Source organism: Mirounga angustirostris, unplaced genomic scaffold (assembly GCF_029215605.1).
Source record: "Mirounga angustirostris isolate CCGP_5_RB_7025 unplaced genomic scaffold, mMirAng1.0.hap1 SCAF_4, whole genome shotgun sequence".
Lineage (NCBI taxonomy): Eukaryota > Metazoa > Chordata > Mammalia > Carnivora > Phocidae > Mirounga > Mirounga angustirostris.
In genome coordinates, this window is record NW_026991712.1 from 142,705,087 (window position 1) to 142,717,407 (window position 12,321).

At 41.1% G+C, this 12,321-nt stretch overlaps 1 protein-coding gene across 15 annotated transcripts in view; it reads right to left on the bottom strand.

Moving 5' to 3' along the window:
* The window catches only part of FGGY (FGGY carbohydrate kinase domain containing), a 395,846-nt gene that overhangs the window by 356,023 nt on the left and 27,502 nt on the right, over positions 1-12,321 (bottom strand). For 11 of the 15 annotated variants that reach the window (XM_045897575.3, XM_045897574.3, XM_064589061.1 and 8 more), the window contains 2 exons: positions 8,485-8,596; positions 1,875-2,026 (listed from right to left, as the gene is read on the bottom strand). The exons of 2 other annotated variants lie outside the window; for them this stretch is intronic. In XM_045897575.3, the coding sequence (XP_045753531.1) occupies positions 1,875-2,026; positions 8,485-8,596 (264 nt within the window). Of the gene's footprint in view, positions 1-1,874; positions 2,027-7,561; positions 7,722-8,484; positions 8,597-12,321 lie in introns of all 15 variants that reach the window. 2 more of the 15 variants (XM_045897578.3, XM_045897573.3) reach the window with 2 other exon arrangements.

Consider the following 12,321-nt stretch of genomic DNA (forward strand, 5'->3'; position numbering starts at 1 on the left):
CTGATTAGATAGATGGATGGATGGTCAGTCTCTGGAGGTCATAATCACTGACTGCCATGCAATCTAGAACCTAATTATTTTCTATGTGCTTTATTTAGTACAGTTTAATCTCAAGCACACAGTGCTGAGCATCCAGAGAGGTTCACACCAGATGTGTATTCAGACCTCCTGGGATATACAGCCCCAAGCCAGCCATGAAGCAGGTGCTCAATAAGGCCCTGAGGATGTACCAATGACCACCTACCTGATCCTCCTCCCTTACTTCAGTACAGCTCTTCCTTACCTGTGGCCAAGAAGGGTGTGATGTATCCAACCCATCTGTTTCCTTGCAGCGTGTTTAGCCTGGTTTAAAAACACCACTTCCCCTGTTCCTGGTCCTACCCTAAGTGACACACTTTAAAGAGGGATTTCAGTGCAGCATAACATGATGGGGCGAGCTGGGATTTGAAGGCCAGCAGACATGGGTTTAAATTCTGTCTCTGCCATCTGTTTAGGAAAATCATACTGCTATCTCTGTCAGCCTCAGTTTCCCATGCTGTCTATCAGGCAGAGCTTGCTAAGATTAAATCAATTAACGTCTACAGAACACAAAGCAGAAGGTGTGGGCAGTGTGGAGTAGTTCTATATTCTGATTGGTATTTCAGGATATATTTATATCACATTTTCAAACTGGTTCAGACCAGCTCTCTCACTTTATAGATGGACAAAGTGAGGCCTGGGATGAGAAATGCTTTGCTCAAAGTCACATAAGGTGATGCCAGTAGGGTCAGAAACCCCTGACTCCTAAAACGCTCTGTGTTTTCAGACTCTTAATAAATATAGAAGGCTTTTTGCAAATTAAAGCTTACACAACAGCTCAATATGCTAACCAGGTAACAAGCCAAACCTCCCTTGATTACTGATGCCCTCTTTGCTTCTGTCTCTTCTGCTCTGGGTGGCAATCCAGGGACACCTCCTCAGCACCCTTACACTCCCCTCACCCCCATATACATTTTGAGTAATCGAAGACTCAGATCACCTGAAACCCCAGAGCCAGTAAATGAATCATGCCAGGTCTTACTAATTAGATGGATTCTCTCCTCACCAGACCACCTAGGGATTTTCAAGTCCCTGAGGTTCCCAGAGGACTTGAACTTTCTCACACATCCATCCCTACTGGGCACCATGAAGCTGACATCACCATTATCCACAGTTCATAATGGATCTGAACATCTGGAAACAGGAACCACATGCAAGGGCTCCATCCAGAGATCACCGTATCACTCAAGGACATGAAAACTCAAGTTCAGGTGACATGAAAAACCCCAACATGCCACCAAGGTCAGATTAATCCTTGGGGGATACAAGTGCACAGGGAAAGAAGGTTCTGGTCAGAAGATGTGGACTTAAAGCCCAGCTCTGCTACTTTCTATTGAATGGTAATCAGCCTCTGAACTCCAGGAGAGTCCTGGATATTAAGAGAACTGATTTTGGAGTCAACCAGTCTCAGGTTCCAACCCTGGCTCTGCCACATACTTATCATGTCATTTTGGGTGAGTTGGTTAATCTCTATTAGCTTTAGTTTTCTTGTCTACAGAAAACCCTCACCCCCTCCCCGCAAAAAGAGACAACCCCTACCTTCATAAGGTGGCTGCTAGGATTCAAAAAGATAATCTGTGTCAAACACTTATCACTGTGCCTGCCTAAAGTTAGCACCTAAAAACAGGAATGATTTAACTGCAACGTAATCAATAAATTGGGATCAACCTTCGTCAGAGAGCTGCTGGGAAAAATCAAACGTAACAGACTTTAGCACGGTGCCTGGTACAGATGGATCCGACATCAGCAGAATCCCCAGCTGTGATTAGCATGCTCGCTGCACCCTAGGCGCTCACCTCCTTGAGCCACAGAAGCTTCGGGGCCTGCATCTCCACGGACATCACACCGCCAACACACCGCAGGACACTGTGCTTGGTTTCGTTGATCCTGTGGACCTGACTGACCGCCCGGTGGTCCAGCCACATGATGATATTTCGGCGGGGATCCCCTAGCAGAAACGAGAGAGGGGAAGACACACGCATAATCTTAGCCTTCTACTTCAAGTGCCCCTTCAAGGGGGCACTTCCAGAATCCCAAGGGCACCAATCTGCACAACTACTATAATTTCATACATCAGCAACAGCAAGGGAGAGGGCTACCACCAACATGAATTAGTACATTCCACCCAAGCCTTGGATTTGCCTTGGTGCGATGTGTCCTTTAAGTGTCACCCCAGGGTCAAATGTCGACATTAAAACCGGTTGAGATCTACCGATTAATTAGATTCTCATTCATTCTCTCCCAACTTCTTCCCCTCCTGTCCTATCCCTTCTGTTCCAGAAAACCTTTTCTGGGTCTATCTTCGGGAAAAGAGCCTATGAAGTAAGCCTAAAACAATACGTTGGCTTTTTTAGAGCTGTCTGGACAGACACTTCAACAGAATAATATATCCAATATAACACGCCAACTACATCCATACGATGGCTTTTATCTGCTTATAGCCCCACTTCTTCTAGTCACTTTGATTAAAATCAGTTAACTTAGCTGCTTTATCCCCCTCTCTCGGAGTGGGAAGCAATGGAATTATTTTCAGTTTGGGGATCAGGCGGACCTCATGGGGAACGCGCACTATTTCAGTTACAGGTGGAGATACATCACAAGAGTCATTAAATTTTTCTTAGCCTAAGTGTCCTTACCTAGAAAACAGGGATAACAACACCTAATAGCATTTAAGGGTTAATTGAGATTTTTCATTCACCGAACAAGGCAATGCGCATAAAGGCAAGTACCTATCACATAGTAGGCTCTCAAGAAGAAGAAAAAAGAAACAGAATTTAAAACCAGCTGGAAAGGGAGCACAAGGCACCTCACATCCGACCTCTACCATCCTGCAGCCCACAAAGGAACAAACTGTCCCTTTCTCCCTTCCACGGCCTCAATTAATTCCTCATGTACTAATGGGCAAGCCAATATTCTTTTTACAGTCCTCTGCTTCCTGGATGGCAAAATGCAGAGAGCAGAAATGAATAAACTGGGAGATAATAAAAGGGAAAGATAAAAGGGGACCCAAAAGTAATTGAACCAGGCCCTTCACACATTATTCTGCAATTGCAGAAGAGCTGTAGCAATTATATATCTTTGCTAATAACAAATGTTTATAAAGCTCTGTGTGTGTATGTGTGTGTATACGTGCCCAAAGCCCTGTGCTAAACATTTTATTCGCATCTCACTTAATCCTCAAAACAACTCTCTGACCTGGGTCGTTTTCCATGACAAACTGACTCCAAGATTTAAGACATGCCTCCTATCTCACAGCTTGGAAAAGCATATAGCGTGCTTTGAAACAGATCTGTGCTGAGAGAATGGATAAATAAATTGGTACAACAAACTTAAACTCAAGCTACACATATCAACATGAATAATGCTACCAGCTGGGATATTTTTAAACACCATATATATTGTTTGTTGTTGAGGGTAGACACATATGTTGGGAAAGCACAGCAACAACGTGTTTGTGAACACCAACTACAGCAGCCTGGTCACCTGCCAGGTGCGGGGGCGGGGGGGGGTGTGGACATGAGCCAAAGCTTCAAGTAGTTCTTCCCTTAAAAAAAGTCTGTGGTAAAGATGGCAAATTTTCATCTCTTTATCCTCAGTAGTGGGTACACAAGAGGCTATGTATTTTATTTTCCTTATTTTGCCATGTCTCTGAAAAAGAATCTTTAAAACTTAAAGAAAAAAAAATGCCAACCTAAGAAAATATGGAAGTCAGTTCATCATCACCATGATGAGGCAAGGACTCAGTCTCAGCTTTGCCTGCTGGGGGGGTTCAGGTCCCACAGAAGCTCCTCAAACAACAGTAATACTTGGAAAATAAGAGGAAATACCTGAAACCTTCCAGAGAGACATCTAAGATTTGTTTGGTTTCTTTTTTAAGATTTTATTTATTTGAGGGTGAGCAAGAGAGAGAGAGCGCACAAGCAGGGAGGAGGGACAGAGGGAGAGGGAGTAGGAGACTCCCCGTTGAGCAGGGACCCCGATGTGGGGCTCGATCCCAGGATCCTGTGATCATGACCCGAGCCGAAGGCAGATGCTTAATGACTTGAGCCACCCAGGTGCCCCTAAGATTTATTTTTAAATAGCTGAGTGATTATACTGTATAATATCACTGCTTAAAGTTTTGGATCTCAACCCTCCTTGTACATTAGAACCACCCAGGGTAGTTTTAAAAACATTGATGTCCAGGTCTCATCCCAGAAACATCACAGAATCAGACTGTGGTTGTGTAGGTAAACACACACACACAAGTGCACACATGCATACATATGCATGTGTGTATGTGTGCGTGTTAAGGGGGACAATATCAGGGCACCTGGGTGGAGCAGCTGGCTAAGCATCTGACTCTTGGTTTCGGCTCAGCTCATGATCTCAGGGTCATGGGATCAAGTCCCACCACGGGCTCCACGCTCAGCACAGAGTCTGCTTAAGATTCTCTCCCCCTCTCCCTCTGCCTCTCCCCTCCACGTGCTCTCTCTCCCTCTCAAATAAATAAATCTAAAAAAAAAAAGGGGGGAACAATGTCAATACTGCTTCCTAAATATTGTATAAATGCAACTGCAGCAGCTTCAAGACAAAAACACCTGTCACTGAACTTTCAACTGGAACGACTTTCCAGCTCCTACTGCCTCTACAGGAAGAGGCTCTCAAAACACAGAACCACACAATGAAACTGTGAGACTCTATTAGCTTATTACATATATATATGAAGATTATCTATTAATGATTCGCATTGTGAACAAAAAATAGGAAGTTAATCATTTTCCAGTTCTTATAGAAAATCACAAATAAAGGACTCCACTGAAAGCTCATTTAATCTCTCACTGAGCACCTGTTACCTGCCAGGCACAGTGCAGGGTGCTGGGATGCCGGGAGGAATATGCCACAGTCCTGCCTATATGCAGCATGTGGCTGGACGGACAAAGCCAGTCTCCCAGGTAAGTCAACAGTCAGAACAGAAGTGGGACATGGAGCACAGAGGCGGCTATGCACAGCTGAGCCCGAGGCTGCACAGAGAGCTTCCAGAAGGCAGGGAAGCTTTCATTTAGTTCTGAAAATGACTGGCCGCTGGTCAGCCAGGTGAAGACGGTGAGGAAGGAGGCTCTAACATGAAAGGGTCAGCACGTGAAACAAAGCACAGGCCTTAGAAAGTGTCATGTTTTAAGAGAATTAAAAGCAACTGCTAGGGGCGCCTGGGTGGCTCAGTCGTTAAGCAGCTGCCTTCAGCTCAGGTCATGATCCGAGGGTCCTGGGATCCGAGGCCCACATCGGGCTCCCTGCTCAGTGGGGAGCCTGCTCTCCCTCTCCCACTCCCCCTACTTGTGTTCCCTCTCTCGCTGTGTCTCTCTCTGTCAAATAAATAAATAAAATCTTTTAAAAAATTTAAAAAAAAAAAGCAACTGCTAGAGCAGAATTTGGGTTATATAGTCAGTTTACCCATGGGCAGATTATTCATCCATGTATTCATTCAATTAACATTCTGAATGTCTCACAGGAGGTATGCTTGTGGGAAATCACTAAGAATTAGCAAAAACATCTCAATATTAGGTTTCTATTGCAGAGTAGCCTAAGTGATAACTCCCTCCCCGACCCTGAATTACCACCCTTGCTTCTTGCTCCCAAGAGCTCCTGCGGCTGGGATGACCCAAGCAGAGTTGTGCTGTGAGTTAGGGGGCATTACAGAGTTGGAAGCAGGCAGCACTGGCTCCACGGTCCAACCTGGGGGCTGTCTAATCTCCAAAGGAAAGAAGATCAAACAAGAAGAGGCTAAAATGAGAATATTTTATCATGTAGTCATGATTAATGTTCTTAAACTACTGTACTTAATTTACTTGGGGTTTTTTTCCCTTTCCTTTTTTTTGTTACCATCTTTATATTTTTGCCAGTGTTGTGGGTTTGCCTTTAAATGGTGTTGGTTAATTTCCTGACCTCACTGCCTGCTCCTCACAATTACTCCAGTTAACCAAGAGCTGTTCACTGCCATGCAGGCATAAGAAGTCTTGAAACAACCTTTGAGTCACCTTTAAAATTCAAATTTCATTTTCTAGCACAAGATAATCCATTTCAGATAAAATCTAACCTTAATAGAACCCGTTGAAAGGCAAGAAGGTGGTAAGGGGCACATGCTGCTGGATGCATTTGATGAATGGGTACATTTTAACCTTTTTGGTGGAGTAAAATTATTTCAACACTTATAATTTGGGTTGCAACCTAACTATCGTTTTAATAGAAGGGCTGTTAACAGGAGGCAATTCCACCTGCAATGAGAAAAAAGATGGCACCCAGAGAGGGTGCATATGTAAGCAGGCTTAACAAGGAACTCTTCTCTTCCACTTCAAGTGTTCTTTCTTGTTCCTGGTATCTTAGCTGCCCATTCAGCTGCACCCAGTGATTCTCTCCACACACCAGAACTATGGAAGAAACTTTGACAATACTGATGCCCTCCTCTCACCACAAGCCAAGCGAATACAAATCTTGGAGGTAAGGCTCATGAATTGGGGACTTTAAAAGATCCCAGGTTGATTCTAATATAAAGCCAGAATTAAAAACCATGCATTTTAGCAGATCAGAGGTTAGAGCCCTTGGAACCTAGGGCTGTTAACATCTAAAGTCCACCCCAAATGAGAACTCATCCAACGGCATCCCTAAGAGACCATCATTTGGTCACAACTGAAAGCAAGTCAATCAAGGAAGTGCTGACAGCCTCCCCAAGGGGCCAGATCCATGGCTGGCCATATCTCATACCTGGAGAGTGTTTATTGCTGCTGCAAGCTGAGGTCTGCTAGCTCAGGCCCATTTCTTCGGTCTGTGCTTTCTGAAGTGGCCCAGATTGGGGCTGTTCTGCCCTCCTAGGCCAGAACAATGCCAGGCGAGCCAGTGATCAGCCACTGAGAACAGGGAACGTTCATGTTTGTCTTTGACATCCCAACACTTAATGAGACAGGGCTTGGCAATGGGAGGTGCTAATAAATGTGGCAAAAAGGGGGAAAAGTCTCTGTGTGTGTGTGTGTGTGTGTGTGTAGAAAGATGGACATCCTTACCACTGTGTTCTAACCATTCATCCACTTGCATACTTTTTCCAGCACATGTAATTTATATAAATCACTATTCTATGGGGCGCCTGGGTGGCTCAGTTGGTTAAGCGACTGCCTTCGGCTCAGGTCATGATCCCGGAGTCCCTGGATCAAGTCCCGCATCGGGCTCCCTGCTCGGCAGGGAGTCTGCTTCTCCCTCTGACCCTCCCCCCTCTCATGTGCTCTCTCTCATTCTCTCTCTCACAAATAAATAAATAAAATCTTAAAAAAAAAATCACTATTCTATGAATTAGGTCCATAAAAGTGAGTGGGACACATTCTCTTTTTAGGAATTCATGATCGGATGGAAGAAATGTTTCTGAGCATTCAGGTGTCAGGCTCTCAATCCTCACAGCAAAGCTATGGTTCATTATTCCAATTCTTTCAGAAAATGCAGAGGGAAAGTGACTCACTCAAGGTGTCATGACTCAGCATGAACAGAGCTGAGATCCAGGACGTTCCTGACTCCAGTTCCATGGTGTCCCAGTGTACCCTGGTATCCACAGCCACCTGTTAAGAAGGGCACTGCGACAGCAGTGTCCACTGCGGAGGGTTCTCAAACACAATCTTGGCCTAAAAGACATTTGCAATGGCTATCTTGGCAACAACTCACTGACGATGCCTAGAGCCACACTCCTTAGATGGAACATGCAATTTCCACTGTGCTGTGTTCTCCACCACTCCCAAATGTCTTCTGCTCATGAAAAGGCTAAAAATGAGTTGAAATTTATCTCCACACATGTGCTATTGGTTTTTTTTCAAACCTGTCCCACTTTACTCATTTTCATTACCCACCCACTACCATGGGCTTTTGGGTTTGCAACCTCAGTGTTGTGCTACTTGCTAAAATTTTCCAAGAGGGATAGACCTTGACCCATGAAAAACTTCTGATGGTGAACCCAAGTGGCACATACATTTGAACAGCTCATTATTATACTCACAAGTCTCTATTAGGACAATGTCATTAAGTGGGAATGTCCTTTGGTCTGGCTACTGAAAACAAAGAGGCCAATCTGTTTCCAGCTTCTGTGTGATGCATGGTCCTGTCTACCTTATTCTATTTCCTTTAAATGGACTTGGCTCACCTATGTCCTTCCTTCAGTGAGCTCTCCACTGTGGCTCTGTGCATTAGTGAGCCAAGTCTCTCCCTAATCCAGCCCCCATGTCAGCACTGCCACCAACAGTTCTCCAACCAGGTAACCTCCAGGACATGATTCTGGCCTCCGTGCTCCACCACTAAATCTCACCCTTGGCAATAAGAGACATCTGACCTCATGTTACACCTGGGGCCCAGCCAGTCTCCCACCATCAGTGAAAGAAAGTGGAAAGGTCCTACCTTCATGGTTTACTGGTAAAGGACGAAACTGCTTATCCAAAACCACCAGAGAACACGTGGCATCAAACCCAAGCCCTCGGATTTGGTTTACATCAATCCCTTGTACAACTTGCTGTTTTAAAAACAAACAAAAACATAAATTACAAGACAGGCTTTTAAAAGACTGAAAACAGTTATGACTAGAAAAAAGTGAATGGCTAAATTGAATAAATATTTACAACAGAAAACAGAAAGAAGTTTCATATAACTAAAATAACAGAAGATCCTATAAATTAGTAAGACAAAGACAACCAATCTAATTGTAAATCAAGCAAAGGACATGGCAAGTCACTTCATAAAATAAAAAGAAATAGTCAAAGAGCATAAAAAAAGATTCCCAACTCCACTTAACTAAATTAATGCAAATAAAAACACACCAATCTTTGCCTTTCACATTGGCAAATATGTATAAGATTAACAGTATACAGTAGTGGCAGACAGAGAGAAGTGGACCTTCTCTTACATTATTCTAACTGTGTAATAATTTGGTACAAATTTTCCAGAATAACTTTAGAGTATTTATTAAAATTAAAAATGTGCATAACTGGGGCACCTGGGTGGCTCAGTCGTTAAGCGTCTGCCTTCGGCTCAGGTCATGATCCCAGGGTCCTGGGATCGAGTCCCACATCGGGCTCCCTGCTCGGCGGGAAGCCTGCTTCTCCCTCTCCCACTCCCCCTGCTTGTGTTCCTGCTCTCGCTGTCTCTCTCAGGCAAATAAATAAATAAAATCTTTAAAAAATAAATAAATAAATAAAAATGTGCATAACTTTTGCCCAGCCAACTCACTTCTAGGAACCTACTTTAGTGAATTACTAGCATAAGTTATATGTGGATTAAATTTAACTGTATCACTATTTAAGAATATATTTAAAATTTGGCAAAACTATTTTTTATTAGATTATGGTACATCTGCAAAATGGAATATTGTACAGCCATTAAAAAGACGTAGAGAAGTAGCTTCTGAGTGTGGTACTCTGAAGGGAGGTGGCAAATTCTTTTAGCAAAATAAAAGTATCAAGCTGGACAAAATAATCAAAAACAACCATTTGGGGGCTATGGAATGTGAATAAAGCCACATTTATTTATTCTTGAAAAATCAAACATTTAATTTTTGAGAAGGATTTATTCTTGAAAAATCAAAATTGTATTTAAAACATTCCCACAAATACAAAATAAAACAAAACAAAAATCTCTAGGACCAGATGGCTCCACTGGCAAATTCTGTTAAACATTCAAGGAAGAAATAATTCCATTCCTTCACAAACTTGTGTAGGATAAAGTGAAGGAGGGAACATTTTCCAACAAATTCTACATGGCCAGCACTACTCTCATATCAAAGCTAAACAAAGACAGCAAAAGCAAAGAACACTATGGGCCAGTATCTGCCATGAAAATAGGTGTAAAAATCCTTAATACAATATTAACTACAAAACATGTATTATATACTATGACCACGTGGGGTTATCCCAAGAATGCAAAGTTGATTTTATATCCATAAATCAATTAATGTATTATACATATTAATAGAATAAAGCACAAATACCAAATGGTCCTCTCAACAGATGCAGAAAAAGAGAGAAAAACAAAACAAATAAACCCAGAGACAAGGGAAATTCCACACCTGATAAAGAGCATCTATAAAAACCTACAGCTAACATTACACTTCATGATAAAATGAATATTCCCTCCTATTATAAACAAAGAAAAATGTCTCTTTCACCACTTCTATTCAACCTGCAGCTAGTGTTTCCAGCCAATGCAATTAGGCAAGAAAAGAAATTTAAAGCACACAGACTGGAAAGAAAGAAGATCAAGTGTCTTTTTTTGCTGAAAACATGATCTCATATGCAGAAAATCCTAAAATAGCTACCAAAAAAAAAAAAAAAAAAGGCTACTAGAAGTAATAAGCAAGTTTAGTAGGATCACAGGATACAAGATTAGCGTATTAAAATTAACTGTATTTCTATATACAAGCAACTAACAAATCAAAACTGAAATTAAGGAAATAATTCCATTCAGAATAGCATAAAAAAAAAAACCCTCAGGAATGAATTTATCAAAAGAAATTCAAAACCAATGCCCTAATAATTACAAAACATTCCTACAAAAGAAGCTACAAATTGGAGAAATATGCTATATTCATGAAATGGAAAATTCAACATTGTGAAAATGGCAATATCCTCAAATTAATCTACAGATTCTACACAACCCCTATAAAAATTTCAGCAGGTTTTTGGATATTTGGGATTTTTTTGCTATTGTTTACGAATTGACAAGCTGCTCTTAACATTTATGTAGCAATGTTAAGAATGCAGAAGAGCCTAAGCATTTTTGAAAAGAAAGAACAAAGTTGGAGAACTTAAGCTGCCTGATTTCAACTTTATATAAAACTATCATTATATAATTAGTGTGGGATTGGCATAGGATAAATTTATAGATTAAATGGAAAAGAACAGAAATATAAGAGATAAACCCAAACATTTATGGTTGATTAATTTTTTATAAAGGCACCAAGACAATTCAATGGCAAAAGGACAGTCTGTTCAATAATAGGGCTGGAACAACTAAATGTTCACATGCAAGAAAAAAAAAAACTTACACTTCTAGACTTTTACCTCACATGCACACTAAAATTAATTCAAAATGTGTCATATCTCCAAATGTAAAATATAAAACTACAGGGGCGCCTGGGTGGCTCAGTCATTAAGCATCTGCCTTCAGCTCAGGTCATGATCCCAGGGTCCTGGGATCGAGCCCCACATCGGGCTCCCTGCTCTGTGGGGAGCCTGCTTCTCCCTCTCCCACTGCCCCCTGCTTGTGTTCCCTCTCTCGCTGTGTCTCTCTCTGTCAAATAAATAAATAAAATCTTTAAAAAAAATAAAAAAATAAAATAAAACTACAAAACTTGTAGGTGAAAATTTTTCTGACATGAGTTAGACAAAGATTTCTTTAAAAGCAAGACTCATAAAAGAAAAACAACAGATATATTTGACTTCATCAAGATTTTTCAATTTTGCTCTTCAAATGCAACCATAAGAAAATGAAAAGATAAGCTACAGATTGGAGAAAATATTTGCAATTCATACATCTTATAATAGACCTATGTATAGAATACATAAAGAACTCTAAAAACTGAAATAATAAAAGAAAAACAACCCAATTACAAAATGGACAAAAGATTTAAATATACACATCACCCAAGAAGACATACAGATGTTCAATAAGTACATGGAAATATACTCAGCATCATTAGTTATTAAGAAAAGGCAAACTAAATCACAATTGGAAAATACTGACAATACTAAGCATTAGAAAATTCGGGAGAAAGTGGAAACCTCATACACTGCTGGCAGGAATGGAAAATACAGCCACTTGGGGAAAACAGGTTGGCAGTTTTTAAGTATAACTTATCATACAACCAAGCAATTTTACTTAAGCATTTACCCAAGAAAAATAAAAACATATGTCAACATAAACATTTATTTGTAAATATTCATAGCAGCATTATTCATAATACCCCCAAACTGGAAACAAATCAAATGTCCACCAGAGTTTAATCAAATGGTTAATCAGTGTGGTATACCCATACAATGGAATAGTACTCAGCAAGAAAAAGGCACCAACTGTTAAGTACAACAACATGAATAAACCTTAAAAACATTATGCTAAATGAAAGAAGCCAGACACAAAAGAATGCATGTTGTAGGATTCCATTTATATTAAATTTCTAAAAAAGAGTAACTATAAAGACAGAAAGCAGATAAACAGTTATCTATGACTGGGGCTGGGGAGTGACCA